At 39.7% G+C, this 21,447-nt stretch overlaps 1 protein-coding gene across 2 annotated transcripts in view; it reads right to left on the bottom strand.

Annotated features, from left to right (window-relative positions):
• Positions 1–21,447, bottom strand: part of ASAH1 (N-acylsphingosine amidohydrolase 1) — a 45,780-nt gene that overhangs the window by 17,383 nt on the left and 6,950 nt on the right. For both annotated transcript variants that reach the window (XM_082680278.1, XM_082680279.1), the window contains exons 2-3: positions 11,609–11,655; positions 77–167 (exon numbers count right to left, since the gene is read on the bottom strand). In XM_082680278.1, coding sequence (XP_082536404.1) covers positions 77–167; positions 11,609–11,655 — 138 coding nt within the window. The remainder of the gene's footprint in view (positions 1–76; positions 168–11,608; positions 11,656–21,447) is intronic.

Genomic DNA, 21,447 nt, shown 5'->3' with positions numbered 1-21,447 from the left:
ATATCATGACGTGTTCTTTCAAATGCAATTATATCCAGTAAAGTCAGAAACAAAAGATTTAAGAATCATAGCATACCGCTGGTGCCTTGTCAACCATCAATTCATGCCATCTTTTGTACGGTGGTAAATCGAGATTTATAGTGTACCACGGAACCGGACCCCTATAGCTGTAATGAGAGGTGTATCATCTTGAAATGTTAAAAGCAGTTTTTTGATGATGGTCAGACAGTTACATCTATATGGATATGTTAGAGACATATTCTTAATAACAATAGAGAAACTGGTACTCAAACCAAAACTCGTAGAAAAAGCTCATTTCCCACCCAGCACTTCTGCCCTATGTTGTATATACAATCACAAGACATTTTAGAAATCCTAGAATTATATGTTCTAGAAGGTTAACGTGTTGTGGTGATAGGCAAAATAATCAACTTTGGCTCAAGAGCTATACGTAAGCTGAATATCACTGCTAGAAAATATCTGCCCTTTTCTCCCTCCTAAATCTCTACGAAGATTTAGTCTAGGCTCTGGGCACTTCCCCAGTTGGTTTCCCAGTCTCAGAATTCCCTCTTAGACGGTCTTAACACTACTGTCAAACCACTGACTCCAGCGCTGGCTTCAGTAAGGTCACTTTTTAAGCCCCCAGAGTGGCAACACAGTGTATGAGCTTCCCATGACTGGCTTCAAGAAACTTTACCATTCCCTCGGTCATGCTACTCTTCCTACTGTACTTCCTCTCTTTCCTCTCTTCTCAGTTGTAGTGGAATAACTGAGGACATGGAAAGGAGATGTGACCCATGAGCCCCCCCCCCCAGCAAACTGGGGGCTGGCGAATAAGCCAGAACTGCAAACAGTCCTGATTGCTTTGAGCCCCCCCGGCAAACCGGGGGCATGTGAATAAGCCAGAACTGTAAACAGTCCTGGATGTTTTGAGCCCCCCGCCCCCCCCCCGCAAACCAGGGGCCTGCAAATAAGCATTGAGTGCTTCAGGCACTGATCCATGAGATGTCCTCAGTATAATCAGAATGGTGGGAACGCAAGGAAATGTCCTTGTGCTACTTTTGCGCTCAAGGACGAAGCACGGCATGTTTTCAAGAAAGCCCATTATTGCTTATATAATCAATAAAAGCATATGTCGCTGCTTTGACATTTCTGGAATGTTAAGAAAACAAGTCTTAAAATGTAAACATAGATAATACTTAAATAAAAGCTACCACAGCAGGACAGACGGCGCTGTTTTGCCTGAGCCAGCGGCAGCCCTCTACTGCTGTGTTTCGGCACAATTCATCTCGTGTGATGAGCTTGCTTTCGGAAACCCTGACATAAGAAAAACTACAACACTCAGTCTTCTGTAGTAAGTCCAAGCCCAAGCACTGTTTGATCATACCCATTCCTCAAAGTCCTACTCCTCAGTTTACACACAGCAATTTCTACTATGAGGATATAGCAACACCCACTCCCGTACCAGTGGACTTGGGCCTTATTCCTGATGGATGAACTCTACAACTATTCTCTGCCGCCACAGAAACATTATCTTCTGGCACTTGCTACTGAACTGAAATAGCCTCTAAGGGTGTGCCAGTCAGTGACTGATCAGCTTAAAGTGGCCTAAAAATAGCCAGCATTTGCTCCCTTACTGCCCTGCCTCAGAGAAGCAGAAGGTGGGGTCTGGTGGGTGCTACAATGTTACCAGGCTCTTAAATATACAGACATAAATCCAGACTTATGTGTACAGCAGGGATGGGTTAAGGGAGTATGAGTTAGCTTCTAAAAGTCAAGAATTGCAGTCCTATTTATACTTCTAGAGTCATGAATAATTACTTGATTCACGTTGCTGAGCTTGGGGCCTGGGCGTATGTATACGGTTCTATGAAACTGTTAACCAGAAGCCACTCACGTTGTGATTTAGACAGAAAAGGAAAGCACAGGCAATTCTGGAAACATACATCTAAACCAAATCACAAGATTGAATTTTGTTTTTCTCAAAGCACTTTCAACCTCCCATTTCCTTAGTAGCTGATATCTATATTAAATACTGTAACACTTAAATCCCAGAAAAAAGCTTTATATAAAAACAACTGAATTCAGCTTCTAACCATAATTTCACACGTGAAATTCTGTCCCACAATTCAGTACAATAATGACTGTTCCTCCTGTTATGGCAGGGGCTACAACTCCCTCGCCTCTCCGCCAGCACGCATTTGGATTTCCTCGTCTAGGAGCAATGGTAAATCAGCAGCCCGCCGGACGCAGGCACGTTGGTGGCACCGTCATAAGACACGTGTTCTACCTGTGAACTCCAATCAGCTGCATCTCCCCGCGTAACTTCCAACAAAACCCAAAACATGCCCCTATATCTGCGATGAACTCCTGATTCTTTTCCAGTATAGGATTCCAAAGTAAAAATGGAGAGGACAAACTCATTACAGCAGAGGATTATGATTAAGTGGGAGTGGGAAGACCCCAGAAGCCTCCCTACAGTAAAATCTCCACTCATCAGAATTCCTTGACAAAACTGTTATTAATCTGATTCAGAAAATTATTTTAATAGCTAAAGCTTACTATGATTTTGGCTAACTATAATCCCATGTTTCACTTCTCATTCAACACTTTTCTAAAGTATTTCAGTATTTAACATCTGCACCTCAATTTCCTAGAGAAATAAAGAGTATTTACCTTATGAGAGCAGTGAAGATTACATGAAATATGCAAAAAATACTTAGCAGCATCGGTATTTATTTATCTATTTAGGCTGTGCCGTGCAGCACGTGGGATCTTATTAGTTCCCCAACCAGGAACTGAACCTGTGCCCCCTGCATCGGGAGCTCGCATTCTTAACCACTGGACTGCCAGGGAAGTTCCATAGCATTGGTATTATTATTTTTTTTTTGAATTTTACTTTTTTTTTTATACAGCAGGTTCTTATTAGTCATAGATTTTATACACATCAGCGGATACATGTCAATCGCAGTCTCCCAATTCATCACAAAACCATCCCCACCCCCCCAAGGCTTTCCCCCCTTGGTGTCCATACGTTTGTTCTCTACATCTGTGTCTCAACTTCCGCCCTGCAAACCGGTTCATCTGTACCATTTTTCTAGGTTCCACATACATGCATTAATATACAATATTTGTTTTTCTCTTTCTGACTTATTTTCCTCTGTATGACAGTCTCTAGATCCATCCACGTCTCAACAAATGACCCAATTTCGTTCCTTTTTATGGTGGAGTAATACTCCATTGTATATATATATCACAACTTCTTTATCCACTTGTCTGTCAGTGGGCATTTAGGTTGCTTCCATGACCTGGATATTGTAAACAGTGCTGAAATGAACACTGGGGTGCATTTGTCTTTTTAAATTATGGTGTTCTCTGGGTATATGCCCAGTAGTGGGATTGCTGGATCATATGGTAATTCTATATTTAGTTTTTTGTTTTTTTGCGGTACGCAGGCCTATCACTGTTGTGGCCTCCCCCGTTGTGGAGCATAGGCTCTGGATGCACAGGCTCAGCGCCCATGGCTCACGGGCCCAGCCGCTCCGTGGCATGTGGGATCTTCCCGGACCGGGGCACGAACCCGTGTCCCCTGCATTGGCAGGCGGACTCTCAACCACTGCGCCACCAGGGAAGCCCTATTTTTAGTTTTTTAAGGAACCTCCATACTGTTCTCCATAGTGGCTGTATCAATTTACATTCCCACCAACAGTGCAAGAGGGGTCCCTTTTCTCCACACCCTCTCCAGCATTTGTTGTTTGTAGATTTTCTGAGGATGCCCATTCTAACTGGTGTGAAGTGATAACTCATTGTTGTTTTGATTTGCATTTCTCTAATAATTAGTGATGTTGAGCAGCTTCTCATGTGCTTCTTGGCCTTCTGTATGTCTCCTTTGGAGAAATATCTATTTAGGTCTTCTGCCCATTTTTGGATTGGGTTACCTGTTTCTTTAATATTGAGCTACATGAGCTGTTTATATATTTTGGAGATTAATCCTTTGTTCGATGATTCCTTTGCAAATATTTTCTCCCATTCTGAGGGTTTTCTTTTTGTCTTGTCTATGGTTTCCTTTGCTGTGCAAAACCTTTGAAGTTTCATCAGGTCCCATTTGTTTATTGTTTTATTTATTATTTATTTATTTTTTGCGGTACGCAGGCCTCTCACTATTGTGGACTCCCCCGTTGTGGACAACAGGCTCCGGACGCGCAGGCTCAGCAGCCATGGCTCATGGGCCCAGCCGCTCCGTGGCACGTGGGATCTTCCCGGACCGGGACACGAACCTGCGTCCCCTGCATCGGCAGGCAGACTTTCAACCACTGCGCTACCAGGGAAGCCCTAGTTTTGTTTTTATTTCCATTACTCTAGGAGGTGGATCAAAACAGATCTTGCTGTGATTTATGTCAAAGAGTGTCCTTCCTATGTTTTCCTCTAAGAGTTTTATAGTGCCTGGTCTTACATTGAGGTCTTTAATCCATTTTGAGTTTATTTTTGTGTATGGTGTTAGGGAGTGTTCTAATTTCATTCTTTTCCATGTAGCAGTCCAGTTTTCCCAGCACCACTTATTGAAGAGACTGTCTTTTCTCCATTGTATATCCTTGCCTCCTTTGTCACAGATTAGTTGACCATAGGTGCGTGGGTTCATCTCTGGGCTTTCTATCTTGTTCCATTGATCTATGTTTCTGTTTTTGTGCCAGTACCATATTGTCCTGATTACTGTAGCTTTGTAGTATAGTCTGAAGTCAAGGAGTCTGATTCCTCCAGCTCTGTTTTTTTCCCTCAAGAATGCTTTGGCTATTCGGGGTCTTTTGTGTCTCCATACAAATTTTAAGATTTTTTTCTTCTAGTTCTGTTAAAAAATGACATTGGTAATTTGATAGGGATTGCACTGAATCTGTAGATTGCTTTGGGTAGTTTGGTCATTTTCACAGTACTGATTCTTCCAATCCAAGAACATGGTATATCTATCTGTTTGTATCATCTTTAATTTCTTTCATCAGTGACTTATAGTTTTCTGCATACAGGTCTTTTGTCTCCCAAGGTAGGTTTATTCCTAGGTATTTTATTCTTTTTGTTGCAATGGTAAATAGGAATGTTTCCTTAATCTCTCTTTCAGATTTTTCATCATTAGTGTATAGGAATGAAAGAGATTTCTGTGCGCTGATTTTGTATCCTGTTTCTTTACCAAATTCATTGATTAGCTCTAGTAGTTTTCTGGTGGCATCTTTAGGATTCTCTATGTACAGTATAATGTCATCTGCAAACAGCGACAGTTTTACTTCTTCTTTTCCAATTTGTATTCCTTGTATTTCTTTTTCTCCTCTGATTGCCATGGCTAGGACTTCCAAAACTATGTTGAATAATAGTGGTGAGAGTGGACATCTTTGTCTCATTCCTGATCTTAGAGGAAATGCTTTCATTTCAGTTTTTCACCATTGAGAATGATGTTTGCTGTGGGTTCGTCGTATCTGGTCTTTATTATGGTGAGGTAGGTTCCCTCTATGCCCACTTTCTGGAGAGTTTTTATCATACATGGGTGTTGAATTTTGTCAAAAGCTTTTTCTGCATCTATTGAGATGATCATATGGTTTTTATTCTTCCATTTGTTAATATGGTGTATCACATTGATTGATTTGCGTGTACTGAAGAATCCTTGCATCCGTGGGATAAATCCCACTTCATCATGAAGTATGATCCTTTTAATGTGTTGTTAGATTCTGTTTGCTAGTATTTTGCTGAGGATTTTTGCATCTACATTCATCAGTGATATTGGTCTGTAATTTTCTTTTTTTGTAGTATCTTTGTCTGGTTTTGGTATCAGGGTGATGGTGGCCTCATAGAATGAGTTTGGCAGTGTTCCTTCCTCTGCAATTTTTTGTAAGAGTTTGAGAAGGATGGGTGTTAGCTCTTCTCTGAATGTTTGACAGAATTCACCTGTGAAACCATCTGTTCCTGGACTCTTGTTTCTTGGAAGATTTTTAATCACCGTTTCAATTTCATTGCTTGTGATTGGTCTGTTCATATTTTCTATTTCTTCCTGGTTATGTCTGGCAAGGAATGTTATGCCTTTCTAAGAATTTGTCCATTTCTTCCAGGTTGTCCATTTTATTGGCATAGAGTTGCCTGTAGTAGTCTCTTAGGATGCTTTGTATTTCTGCGGTGTCTGTTGTAACTTCTCGTTTTTCATTTCTAATTTTATTGATTTGAGTCCTCTCCCTCTTTTTCTTGATGAGTCTGGCTAATGGTTTATCAATTTTGTTTATCTTTTCAGAGAACCAGCTTTTAGTTTTATTGATCTTTGCTATTGTTTTCTTTGTTTCTATTTCATTCATTTCTCCTCTGATCTTTATGATTTCTTTCCTTCTGCTCACCTTGGGTTTTGTTTGTTCATCTTTCTCTAGTTCCTTTAGGTGCAAGGTTAGATTGTTTGAGATTTTTCTTGTTTCTTGAGGTAGGCTTGTACAGCTATAAACTTCCCTCTTAGAACTGCTTTTGCTGCATCCCACAGGTTTTGATCGTTGTGTTTTCATTGTCATTTGTCTCTAGGTATTTTTTGATTTCCTCTTTGATTTCTTCAGTGATGTCTTGGTTATTCAGTAACATATTGTTTAGCGTCCATGTGTTTGTGTTTTTTATGTATTTTTCCGTGTAACTGACTTCTAATCTCATAGTGTTGAGGTCAGAAAGGTGCTTGATATGATTTCAATTTTCTTACATTTTACTAAGGCTTGATTTGTGACCCAAGATATGATCTATCCTGGAGAATGTTCTGTATGCACTTGAGAAGAAAGTGTAATCTGCTGTTTCTGGATGGAATGTCCTATAAATATCAATTAAATCTACCTGGTCTATTGTGTCATTTAATGCTTCTCTTTCCTTATTTATTTTCATTTTGGATGATCTGTCCATTGGTGTAAGTGAGGTGTTAAAGTCCCCCACTATTATTGTGTTACTGTCACTTTCCTCTTTTACAGCTATTAGCAGTTGCCTTATGTATTGAGGTGCTCCTATGTTGGGTGCATATGTATTTATAATTGCTATATCTTCTTCTTGGATTCATCCCTTGATCATTATGTAGTGTCCTTCCTTGTCTCTTGTAACATTCTTTCTTTCTTTATTATTTATTTATTTATTTTGGGTATGTGGGCCTCTCACTGTTGTGGCCTCTCCCGTTGCGGAGCACAGGCTCTAGACATGCAGGCTCAGCAACCATGGCTCACGGGCGCAGCCACTCCGCAGCATGTGGGATCTTCCCGGACTGGAGCACGAACCTGTGTCCCCTGCATCGGCAGGCAGACTCTCAACCACTGCGCCACCAGGGAAGCCCACATTCTTTATTTTAAAGTCTATTTTATCTGATACGAGTAGCTGAAAGCTACTTCAGCTTTCTTTTGATTTCCATTTGCATGGAGTATCTTTTTCCATCCCCTCACTTTCAGTCTGTATTTGTCCCTAGGTCTGAAGTGGATCTCTTGTAGACAGCATATAGATGGGTCATGTTTTTGTATCCATTTAGCGAGCCTGTGTCTTTTGGTTGGAGCATTTAATCCATTCACATTTAAGGTAGTTATTGATAGGTATGTTCCTGTGACCATTTTCTTAATTGTTTTGGGTTTGTTTTTGTAGGTTCTTTGCTTCTCTTGTGTTTTCCACTTAGAGAAGTTCCCTTAGCATTTGTTGTAGAGCTGGTTTGGTGGTGCTGAATTCTCTTAGCTTTTGCTTGTCTGTAAAGCTTTTGATTTCTCCATCGAATCTGAATGAGATCCTTGCGAGGTAGAGTAATCTTGGCTGTAGGTTCTTCCCTTTCAGCACTTTAGGTAAATCATGCCACTCCCTTCTGGCTTGTGAATTTCTGCTGAGAAATCAGCTGTTAACCTTATGGGAGTTCCCTTCTATGTTATTTGTCATTTTTCCCTTGCTGCTTTCAATAATTTTTCTTTGTCTTTAATTTTGCCCAATTTGATTACTATGTGTCTCGGCATGTTTCTCCTTGGGTTTATCCTGTATGGGACTCACTGCACTTCCTGGACTTGGGTGGCTATTTCCTTTCCCATGTTAGCGAAGTTTTAAACTATAATCTCTTCAAATATTTTCTCAGGTCCTTTCTCTCTCTCTTCTCCGTCTGCGCCCCCTATAATGCGAATATTGTGTTTAACGTTGTCCCAGAAGTCCCTTAAGCTGTCTTCATTCTTTTTTCTTTATTCTCTTCAGTGGCAGTTAATTCTACCATTCTGTCTTCCAGATCACTTATCCATTCTTCTGCCTCAGTTATTCTGCTGCTGTTTCCTTCTAGTGTATTTTTCATTTTAGTTATTGTATTGTTCATCTGTTTGTTTGTTCTTTAATTCTTCTTGATCTTTGTTAAACATTTCTTGCAACTTCTCAATCTTTGCCTTCATTCTTTTTCTGAGGTCCTGGATCGTCTTCACTATCATTATTCTGAATTCTTTTTCTGGAAGGTTGCCTATCTCCACTTCATTTAGTTGTTTTTCTGGGGTTTTATGTTGTTCCTTCATCTGGTACATAGTCCTCTGCCTTTTCATCTTGTCTATCTGTGAATGTGGTTTTTGTTCCACAGGCTGCAGGACTGTAGTTTCTCTTGCTTCTGCTGTCTGCCCTGTGGTGGATGATGCTATCTAAGAGGCTTGTGCAAGTTCCCTGATGGGAGGGACTGGTGGTGGGTAGAGCTGACTGTTGCTCTGGTGGTCAGAGCTCAGTAAAACTTTAATCTGCTTGACTGCTGATGGGTGGGGCTGGGTTCCCTCCCTGTTGGTTGTTTCGCCTGAGGCAACCCAACACTGGAGCCTACCTGGGCTCTTTGGTGGGGCTAATGGTGGACTCTGGGAGGTCTCACGCCAAGGTGTTCTTCCCAGAACTTCTGCTGCCAGTGTCCTTGTCCCCACGGTGAGCCACAGCCACCGTGCCTCTGCAGAAGAACCTCCAACACTAGCAGGTAGGTCTGATTAAGTCTCCCCTGGGGTCACTGCTCCTTCCCCTGGGTCCCTATCCACACACTACTTTGTGTGTGCCCTCCAAGAGTGAAGTCTCTGTTTTCCCTAGTCCTGTCGAAGTCCTGCAGTGAAATCCCATTAGCCTTCAAAGTCTGATTCTCTAGGAATTCCTCCTCCTGTTGCCGGACCCCCAGGTGGGGAAGCCTGATGTGGGGCTCAGAATCTTCACTCCAGTGGGTGGACTTCTGTGGTATGTGTTCTCCAGTCTGTGAGTCACCCACCCAGCAGTTATGGGATTTGATTTTATTGTGATTGCGCCCCTCCTACTGTCTTATTGTGGCTTCTCCTTTGTCGTTGGATGTGTGGTGTCTTTTTTGGTGAATTCCAGTGTCTTCCTGTTGATGACCGTCCAGCAGCTAGTTGTTATTCTGGTGTTCTCACAAGAGGGAGTGAGAGCACATCCTTCTACTCCGCCATCTTATTTCAGTAGCCTCACTGCATTGGTATTTAATCAGTAGTGATCACTATAGAATATTTTCCTCCTTTACTGTGAACAATAAACATCATGAAATTATTTTTGAAACTTAGCATTTCCTGTGCCCTGGTCATCATAAGCAACATTAATCATTGACTGAACCCACCTGGTTGTTTGGCAACTAGTCCAAGTGACACAACACACACAGATACACAAATAAGACAGCAGATGCTAGCACCAGTGAGCAGTAGAAAAGAAATGATAATGGGATTCAGTTGGATACAGGAATGCCCTTGTTGTCAGTCCCTTGACCTCCAGCACTGATTTGACCCGTCAGGCTGGATAAACAGGTATTCCTCTCCTCCCTCACAACTGCCAATGCATACATCCAGAATCTGTGCACTTGATTAAAAAGGATGGTCTTAAAGGTACAGGAGGGACTTCCCGGTGGCACAGTGGTTAAGAATCTGCCTGCCAACGCAGGGGACATGGGTTCGATCCCTGGTCTGGGAAGATCCCACATGCCATGGAGCAACTAAGCCCGTGCGTCACAACTACCGAGCTTGCGAGATGCAACTACTGAAGCCCGCTCGCCTAGAGCCCGTGCTCTGCAACAAGAGAAGCTACTGCGATGAGAAGCCTGTGCACCACAACGAAAAGTAGCCCCCACTCGCTGCAACTAGAGAAAGCCCACGTGCAGCAATGAAGACCCAACACAGCCAAAAATTTTTAAAAATTTAAAAAAAAGGTACAGGAGGATGTGTTGTCATTCAAAGGTATATGAGTACCACACTTCTCTCCGAGTCCTCAACATCCATTTATAATTCATAGAGAACAAAGATCAGAGCGGAGCTAAGGACTTTCGTCTTGCGAACAAGCCAGTGAGGTAGGAAGGAATCCAGCAGAAACACCAGGGCAAACATATTTATATTATGTAGATGTATAAATATAAGAAAAATGTTTATTTGCATATGTGCGTGCATGCACACACACACACATGCTAACGTGGAACCAGTTAAATGCCCAAGCAGGGACAGTTTGCAGGGCAGTCAATTCACTGACACCTACACATAAAAGGGAGTAGGGACAAAAAAGCCTTAAATGTGGCAGGTACTCAGTAAATGTTCAATGAACTGGGGCAGAGAGAGCAGCCAAGAGACAGTCACAATCAATAAGGCACTGCAGATCAATACAATGCCAGTGGTGATGAAAAGGAAAAGCCTCACAGACCGAGCCATGCTAGAGGGCTGGAGTGTGCACTGGCTTCATAGCAACATAGAAACTGGTAACTTCTAAATACTTCCTGCCAAATATTTGCTTCTTTCTACAGAAAGGTAACTACAAAGAATTTAGTTTATTATGGTTTCACTGTATCTAGGATAGAGGCTATTTAGAAAACATAATCCAGACAAGTGTAGCACAATATATATATACCTGAAGTGCCATAAAAACTGAAATGTCATCTTGATATTACTGGTTAAAGTTGTACGTACCCTGCCTTCCCTTCCCTGCAGCAAGCTTTTAGCGAGAGGGAAGAGCAGGGATAGTACGTTACCCTTCCCGACACACCTCTTCCTTCTTTTTCACATTCTTTACCCTCTGGGCCAGTGAGCTGTTTTCATGTCTTTCCCACAGGCTTATTTAGCCACATAGGATATGAAAAGGTCAAAACCCTAAACTAAAAATATTAATGTAAACACACTAAAACACGATATTGGCCCATCCCTATGCTTTCCAATCCTGTTTTGTCCTCAATAGCTTTGATTATCATGCCAGGGTTAATTTTTTTAATGTTTCATGTGAGACCCTACACTTTTTTGTTTCAGTATGATCCAGTAGTTTATACTCAGGCACCACAGAAAATCACAGGTCACCTCTGCATTTGTCATGATGAGAAAAATACTCAGGGGTAGATAGAAGAATTTAGTGGAGAATGGAAATCGTTCTTTTTCTCCTATGATTTCAAAAGGCTAGAAATGGACATTTTCATCATGGGGTATTTTCATATTTGTTCAAAGTCTTAGCCAAATGCATAATACACAAACCTGAGGGAAGAAAAATTTGTCTCAGGATAAAAGAAGACATGACTTAAGTTTTTATTCACTGTCATTATTATTATGAGATCATCACATGGAGAAAAGTCTCCACGAAGGTCAGAGTGAGTCTTGATCATCTGATGTTTACTCACGTTGGTCCAGAGGGAGGATAGGTTGATTTTCTGCAGTCTTCTGTCCACTAAAAAACAAAGACAATTAAGTTTCAGAAAAACAAACTGAGTAGGCAATCTGCAAAAACAGTTGAAGCTTGTGAAGACAAAATCAAGTGTGATCTGCCACTTTAGACCATTTCAATGCCTCTTAAAAGTCTTTTCCTCCCCTGAAAACTTCTAAAATCTCAAACCTAAGTGCATTTTCACTCACTCAATGCAATTTGCACTATCTGCCAGGTATTGTAATTTCCCTTTTCTACTGCAAATATATTGAGTAAAGAGAAAATATAAGAACGTAGATGGACCGAGTTCCCTGGTGGCCCAGTGGTTAGGGTTCTGGGTGTTCACTGCTGTGGCTCGGATTCAATCCATGGTGGGGGAACTGAGATATGCCACAGTGACTTATCATTCTTTTATTACTAGTTCATGATGCCAAGGCATGTTCATCTCCTTTCTGCTGGAGACCCAATATTGTAAAAGACAAAAAAATTTTTTTTAAAAAGTATAAATCCACAATAAGAGGAAGGCGAAGTAGGGAAGGAAACTCCTAGAACTGTAGTTTGAGCTCAGAAAATATATCTGCAGCAAATTTGTGTGGGAATGAGATCTCACATCCTGTTTTAACTTTTGATTGTATGGGAAGTATATAAGGTAGCTTGACATTACCTGAGATTCAAACACTCGTTGTTGTCAAAATACTACAGTATGTTTCCCATATAAGTACTGTTTTGCCTTGTAATTTTAGGTTGACCTCATTAAGTAACAGCATCAAGTGTAAACTTAAATTATCAAAGGATAATTTAATTAGCATTTAAATTCTGTTTCTAAATTATTAGAATACAAAATATTAGATATTAAATAATATCAATTTGATAATTCAGTATCAAATTAGCAAAAGCTAATTTCCAAAGCCATTCAGTGTTCGATAATAGTGACTGAGGGTGGTTCTTCTTATTCAGAAAAATTTCAGTCTCAACCCTGAGCTCAAAAGTTGTAGTAAAACTTCACTGCTGCCAACCTATCTAACTGTTAAGTGGTAGGGGCAGTCAGGATATTCAGCATCTATTTCTTACAAAATTCACTCAAGTGAAAATCTATGAGAGCAAAAGAACTTCATGGTTGAATAATAACAGAATGATCGATTTAAGTATTGTCCACAAAGTACCTGCCACTCAACAATATATTTAATAACCACAAGCTTTAAACATCTTGCATTTTCAGAAGTTTTGTACATTTGTCCAACTAAGCTTTTTTTTGCTCCACACAAATTTTTACCACTGTCAACTGTTACACATCATGACAGATTCCACTTCAGGACTTTCTGAATTACTCAATTCTCAACTTCTTTGAAAACAACCCTGCCTGTTGTTGTTTTATGCAGACTATTCATAGAGACTAATTCTTTAGTCTCAAACTTGGCATCGGATGCTCTAATAAATATTGATAACTGATCAGTATCAAGAGTCAAGAAAAACAACTAGGAATCATTTGCCTTGTTCTTTAATTGATGTTGATGTTGCTGCCAAAGTCCCAGGCAACCGTTCTCGGCTAAAAGCTTATAGTGTGAAACAAATTTTCTCAGGACACATTTCTTCAACTTCTACAAGCAAATGTGAGTTCATCAACTCATCTTTGGCAAATGGCTTTTCTTGCTTTGCTAACAAATAAGCTACTTGGAGACTTACTTTGGCTGCAGCCTCATTTTACTTTGTAAAATGTGTAAATAAATTCTGCTGTGATGAGATACTCTAGATCTTGTTTTTCTAACCACTTTTTTCCCTAGGAGTTGGGAATACTGTGATGACTGCTCGGTCTCGTAACGTCAACATACACTGTATTCTTTTAGCACAACTCTAGCTTCACTGTGTAATAAACACAATGCTTTGCCAGCTAATTAACAAGATAATCCCTACTCCGCTTGGCCTGAAAGCAAGTCTGAAGTCCATTTTTCTCTTCTTTTCTTGTTTTGACGTGATAGGTTTAGACTAGTAATTTTCTTAAAGATTAAAAATAACCCGGTGCATTGATACATGTGGCACTTAAAATGCAGCTGAGTTACAACTGCATAAGTGTCATCTGAAGTGTGCAGAGCAGCAGTGAAAGCTACGAGCACACTGCATTCAGGCTCTGCTGCAACAACCCAACTGCTGTAGTGCTGAAGCAGCCAGACAAAATGCAAACGAACAAGTGTAGCTGTGCTCCAATACAACTCAGTTTATGGACCCTGATGTGTAAATTTTACAAAATTTTGACATGTTACAAAATATTAATCTTCTTTTGAATTTCCCCCCAACTTTTAAAAGACGTAAAAACCATCCCTCACTCGCAGACTTTAAAAAAACAGGTGCCAGGCTGTAGTTTGCCAACCACCACTCAGGGTACTAACACCCATACAAGTTGCCCTTGCTCTTGCCAGATGATCTCTTCAGTTTCTGTCAAGGAAAACACTTTGAGGTGGTATGTATGTGTGAAAAAAAGAGAGAAGAGGGGAAGAGAGTGTGTGGGTTTAGTCTTTTGCTTAGCTATAATGTTATATGCAGTTCTCTGTGCAGAGGTTGGGATGGGGGTCATTTTCTGTTTGCTGGCCCCTCAACTAAACTCTTTTCATCCTCATCTATTATTCTTACTCTCCAGAATAAATGCTACTCTGAGCCAGGAACCTCTCTGGGATCTCCTTTCCTCAAAACAGCTTTGTCCACTTTGTTTCATCAGTCAAAACTCCTCCACCTACTACCTAAATGCCGAGAAGTAACTAAAAATCTCTCGGACATACCGCGACTCAATTAAAATCATACGCTCGTGGACTGATATTAGACTTTGGTGGCACTTAGTTGTATTTGTTTCCTATTGCTGCTGTAACAAATTACTGCAAACTTAATGCTTAAAACAACACAAATGTATTATGTTACAGCTCTGAAGGTTGGAAGTCTAAAATGGTTCTGCACAGCTGAGTTTCCCCTGGGTCTCCAAGGCAGAATCTGTTTCCTTGACTTTTCCAGCTTCTAGGGGTCACCTACATTCATTGGTTTGTGCCCCCCTTCCTCCATCTGCAAAGTCAGCAGTATAGCATCTTCTCTCTTCTTTGGCCTCCTGCCTCCCTGTTATAAAGATGTCTGTGATTATATCGGCCCCCTTGGATAATCCAATACAACATCCCCATCTCAAGATTCTTTACTAAATCACATTTGCCAAGTTCCTTTTGCCATAAAAAATAACATGTTCACAGGTTCTAGGAACTAGGACATGGACATCCTTGGGAAGCCATTATTCATCCTACCATATATCTATACAAAAAGACATTTTCAAAGATGAAATATGTAAAATCTCATTACAGATCAGGAATAACATAGAAACATTTGCAATCACTTTGGGACACTAACCCTAAGTCCCCAAAATCAAATGCCCACCCCACAAGAATTCAATTCTTCGCATTAGCAGACCTCTATTACAAAAAGTGTACTAACTTGTTATTAAAATATTTTCATCAATAAGAATTTTGTGGGAATTTGTCTTCTCTCTTGTCATATAAATATCTATATAACATCCTTGATTTTGCCTCTTGGCCCACAAAGCCTAAAAGATTTACTATCTGGCCCTGTGCAGGAAAAGTTTAACGACTCCTGCCTGAGAGTTAAGGCCTCCTATTCTAACATTTAGAAAAATACAAAGAAAACTGGGCTTCCCTGGTGGCGCAGTGGTTGAGAGTCCGCCTGCCGATGCAGGGGACACGGGTTTGTGCCCCGGTCCGGGAAGATCCCACATGCTGTGGAGTGGCTGGGCCCATGAGCCATGGCTGCTGAGCCTGCGTGTCCGGAGCCTGTGCTCCGCAACAGGAGAGGCCACAACAGTGAGAGGCCCACGTACCGCCAAAAAAAAAAAAAAAAAAAAGAAACAAAAAAAAAACTAGCTCCAAAATATTCCAATACTTTAAGGAACAGAGGAAAATATAAAACAAAATAATATAAATTAATATCGGAATCAATACTCTAATAGTAACCTCAAGAGAAATTCAATATGCTGTTATATCTATAAAACAAAAACAAGATGTTATAAAAAATAAGTTCAACCAGGTAGTTAAAAACATAACTGCTGGGCTTCCCTGGTGGCGCAGTGGTTTGAGAGTCCGCCTGCCGATGCAGGGGACACAGGTTTGTGCCCCGGTCCGAGAGGATCCCACATGCCGCAGAGCGGCTGGGCCCGTGAGCCATGGCCGCTGAGCCTGTGCGTCCGGAGCCTGTGCTCCGCAACGGGAGAGACCACAACAGTGAGAGGCCTGTGTACCGCAAAAAAAACCCCGTAACTGCTCATCCATCAATAGATGAATGGATAAAGAAGGTATATAAACATAATGGAATACTACTCAACCACAAAAGGAAAGAAATTTTGCCATTTGCAGCAACATGGATGGACCTGGAGGGCCTTCTGCTTAGTGAAATAAGTCAGACAAAGAAAGACAAATACTGTATGATCTCACTTATACCTGGAATCTACAAAGTACAACAAACTATTGAATATAACGAAAGACAAGCAGACACAGATATAGAGAATAAACTAGTGGTTACCAGTGGAGAGAGGGAAGCGGGGAGGGGCAATATAGGGGTAAGAAATTAAGAGGTACAAACTATTAGGTATAAAATAAGCTACAAGGATATACTGTACAACACGAGGACTACAGCTAGTATTTTATAATAACTATAAATGGAGTATAACCTTTAAAAATTGTAAGTCACTATATTGTACACCTGTAACTTAAATAATATTGTACATCAGTTATACTTCAATAAAAAACGTAACTGCTGAAATAAAAAGGATAGGAAAATAAAGGCGAGGAAATCTCTCCCAGAATACAGGGGAAAAATTATATAGAAAACACAGGAGGAAAAAAAAAAAGAAGAGAATTAGAGAATCAGTGCATGGGGCCCAACATCTGATTAACTGGATTTCCAGAAAGAGAGCAGAGACAATAAAGAGGAGAAAATTATGAAAGAAATAATATAGGAAAATTTCCCACAGCTGAAAGGAAATGAGTCCTGAAAATGAAAAGACCTACTGATTATTTGAAATAATGACTGAATACAAGGACTTTCAGTCAGACACATCACTGAGTTATTTCAAAACATAAAGGATAAAGAGAAAAACATAAAAGCTTCTAGCACCGCGTTTGGGCCGGGGAAGTGGGTTTCCTACAAAAGAGTAAGAATCACACTTCCACCAAACTTCTCAACAGCTATATAAATGCTAGAAGAGAGTGATGCCTCCAAACTTGGCAGGAAATTGATTTAAAACTAGAATTTTATAGCTGGTAAAGGCATCGATCAATTTTGAGTTTATTTAAAGTCTTTACTATTAAGTCACTGCAAGGACTCAGAAAGTTCACCTCCCATACATTCTTTCTTAAATTACTTCAAGATGTACTCTAGCAAAACACTGGCATAAACCAAGAGAAAGATGGGACAGGATCCAGAAAAGAATGGCTCCAACTTAACATAGAGTGGTAAAGGGAGCCCTTAAGGTGACAGCTAGTCAACAGACCTAGAAAGCAATAGTGCAACATTATATCAAGGAGACAGGTGCCCTAAAAAGTGGGACTCTACAGAATAAACTGTACAGTTGAAAGGCTGGAAGAATTTGAGAATATGATAAGAGGCACACAGTGTAAGAAAAAAGAAAAACAACCAGAAACTATAGGGGGAAGCTACAGCCTTGGAAAAGAATGGTCCAAATAAAAAGAAAATGGTCTCAACTAGAAGCGGAATTCAGTAGGTTTCCAGAAGAATAGACAGAATATTGAGAAGATATGTCAGAAGCTGAAAAATATACAGGATACAGTGATGATGGCATAGGTTTGTTTTCTTCTTCTAATGAGAAAAAGGGAAAGAAATTAGAAACTCCAATGAAAAAATTTGTACAAGGCATAATATAAATATGAAGCAAATTAAAATGAAGCAAATTAAAATGAATATGAGCATTTGGCATGAATATGAGTATTTGGTAGAAAATATATTTGAATATATATATTTTATATATATATAAAATATATATATTTTAGTGCCGTTAGAGTTACAGCTTTAGAATTATAGAGAAGGACATGTAATCACAGCACACTGAGCAATGACCAATGTTTTCAAGTCACACTTCTTTAAACATTGTTTACCGTCTTCATTCTTTGAAAGGAGACATACGAAGTACAGATGACTCAATTACAGTTACAATTATGTTACCAATGTTTACTAAACAAGACTGAAAGCACATAGAACTGAAGAAGAAAAGGGAGAAAAAGGTAGAGGGGTTAAGGAGTCCACTTGCCCCACTTCAATATTGTGCTTAAGTATTGAGCCATGGCAATTAGACAAGAAAATGAAATAAAAGGCATCCAAATTGGAAAAGAAGTAAAACTGTCTCATTTTCAGATGACACTATCTTCTACAGAAAACCCTAAGGAATCCATTAAAAACTTTTTAAAACTAATAAACAAGTTGGGCAAGGTTGCAGGATATAAGATGAATGTACAACAGTCAAATGTATTTCTATACAGTAACAATGTGCAAACTGAAATGAAACTAAGAAACTACTCCACTTACAACAGCATCAGAAAGAATACTTAGGAATAAATTTAACCAAAGATGTGCAAGACGTGTACACTGAAAACTACAAAACACTGTAGAAAAAAAATTAAAGACCTAAATAAATGGAAAGATATACATTGTTCATAGATTGGAAGACTTAATATTGTTAAGATGGCAATGCTCCCTAAATTGATCTACAGATTCAATGCAATACCTATCAAAATCCTAGATGGCTTCTTTGCAGAAATAGACAAGTGATCCTAAAATTCACACTGAAATTCCAGGGACGCAGAACATCCAAAACGATCTTAAAAAATAATAACAAAGTTAGAGGACTGACATTTCCTGATTTTAAAACGTACTATCAAAGCTACAGTAATTAAGATAGTGCACTACCAGCATAAAGATATAAATCAATGGAATAGAACTGAGAGTGCAGAAATAAACCCTTACATTTATGCCAATTACAAAGCATATATTTGGTAAAAGATTTGTCTAGAATATATAAAAATCTTACAACTCAAAAAAGGATCTGAACAGACATTTCTCCACATAAAATATAACACAATAAGCAAATGAAAAGATGCTCAACATCATTTGCCAATAGGGAAATGCAAATCAAAAGCACAATGAGGGCTTCCCGGGTGGCGCAGTGGTTGAGAGTCCGCCTGCCGATGCAGGGGACATGGGTTCGTGTCCCAGTTTGGGAGGATCCCACATGCCGTGGAGCAGCTGGGCCCGTGAGCCATGGCCGCTGAGGCTGCGTGTCCGGAGACTGTGCTCCACAACGGGAGAGGCCACAACAGTGAGAGGCCCACGTACGGCAAAAAAAAAAAAAAAAAACCAGCACAATGAGATACCACTTCACACCCAATAGGATGGCAGTTATAATAATAAAACAAGTGTTGGCATGGATGTAGAGAAACTGAAACCCTCATGTACTGCCAGTGGGAATATAAAATAGTACAGCTGCTTTGGAAAACAGTCTGGCAGTTCCTCAAAGAGTTAAACACAGAGTTATGATGTGACCCAGCAAATTACTCTCCTAGGTATAAACCTAAGAGACATGAAAACATGTGTTCACACAAAAACACTGTACATAAATGTTCACAGTAGCATTATTCATAATAGCCAAAAGCAGAAACAACCTAAGTGTCCATTAAGTGATGAATGAACAAAATATGGTATATCCGCAAATGGAATATTACTCAGTCATAAAAAGGAATGCACATTTACTGTACTGATGCTACAATGTGAATGAACCTTGTAAACATTATGATATGTGAAAGAAGCCAGTCACATGTATTGTATGATCCCCTTTATAGAAAATGTCCAGAATAGGTAAATCTATAGAGACAAAAAGTAGATTAGTGGCTGCCTAAGACTGAGAAGTAGGTTTCAGGGTTAAGGCTAAGTGGTGAGGGGTTTCTTGGGGGTGATGAAAATGTTCTAAAATTGATTGTAGTGATGGTTGTACAACTCTGTGAATATACTGAAGCCATTAAGTTGTACACTTTTAGTGGGTGATTTGTATGGTGTGAATTATATCTCAGTAACACTGTTAAAAAAAGAAAAAAGAAAGGTTCAGGGAAGATTGTTGAAAGTAAACTAAATTTTTATCCATCACTGAGATGGATACGTATGAGAGCAGACAATGCCTCAAGTGGATTCAGACAAATTCAGCATAAACACATTATCAATAGCAGTATTCATAAAGCTAACCAGGGGTGATATTTGGATCTTTCAGCACCCAATTTGGCATGGGCACCAATTAATCAAAACAGAATGAGCTGCAAATAACTAGTAGGACAGTAGAGGTGGTATCTGGCTGAACATCACTTGAGTACAAACAGTTAAAAGTGTCTGCTTCCGAGATGAAAACTCTAATTTGAAAAGATACGTGCACCTCAATGTTTACAGGAGCACATTTACAATAGCCAAGACGTGGAAGCAACTTAAGTGTCCATCAACAGATGAATGGATAAAGAAGATGTGATGTATATATACACAATGGAATACTACTCAGCCATAAAAAGGAATGAAATATTGCCATTTGCAGCAATACAGATGGACCTAGAGATGATCATACTAAGTGAAGTAAATCGGAAAGACAAAGTATCATGTGATATCACTTATATGTAGAATATAAAAAGTAATATCAATACAAATGAATCTACCTACAAAACAGAAACAGACTCACAGACATAGAAAACAAACTTATGGTTACAAAAGGGGAAAGAGAGGGAGGTAGGGAGGGATAAGTTAGGAGTATGGGATTAACAGATACGTACTACTATATGTAAAATAGATAAGCAACAAGGATTTACTGTATAGCACAGGGAACTATATGCAGTATTTGTAATAACCTATAATGGAAAATAATTTGAAAAAATATACATAACTTAATCACTTTGCTGTACACCTGAAACTAACGCAATATTGTAAATCAACTATACTTCGAAAAACACGACAATCAACAACAAAAACAACAAAAAAGTGTTTGCTTCCAGAGAAGGGGGATGGGGTAGGAAGAATAAGCAGGGAGACGGCTGGGTTTTTTTTATCATAAGCCTCTCTATATTATTTGATTTTCTTTAACTATGTATACTTTGATACACATTTTAAAATATCAAATTAAAAAACTGCATGATTTCATTTACATTATGTTGAGGATTTTCAGAGTGAATCCCTGACATGATTTTTTAAGTTTTTTTAAAAAAATTATTTATTTATTTATTTTTGGCTGTGTTGGATCTTCGCTGATGCATGCGGGCTTTCTCTAGTTGCAGGGAGCAGGGGCTACTCTTCGTTGCAGTGCGCGGACTTCTCATTGTGGTGGCTTCTCTTGTTGCGGAGCACGGGCTTCAGTAGTTGTGGCACGCGGGCTCAGTAGTTGAGGCTCACGGGCTCTAGAGTGCAGGCTCAGTAGTTGAGGCGCACGGGCTTAGTTGCTCCGCGGCATGTGGGATCTTCCCATACCAGGGCTCAAATCCGTGTCCCCTGCGTTGGCAGGCGGATTCTTAACCACTGCGCCACCAGGCAAACCCTGATTTTAAGTATTTTTAGCTGCCAGTATCTAAAATTATTTTAAGATAACAACATATGACTGCATTGGAGGGCAGGGTATTCTAAATTCACTAGTCCTTGCTTAGTGAAATTGGAAATGGACACCAAAAAGCAACACTCTACTTAAGAACATCTTGATTTAAAACTATGAATTTTCTAAACAGCACTTAATAAGAAGGGCAAGTA

Source organism: Grampus griseus, assembly GCF_964374135.1.
Source record: "Grampus griseus genome assembly, chromosome: 21".
NCBI lineage: Eukaryota > Metazoa > Chordata > Mammalia > Artiodactyla > Delphinidae > Grampus > Grampus griseus.
This window is presented reverse-complemented; position numbering and strand designations above follow the sequence as displayed.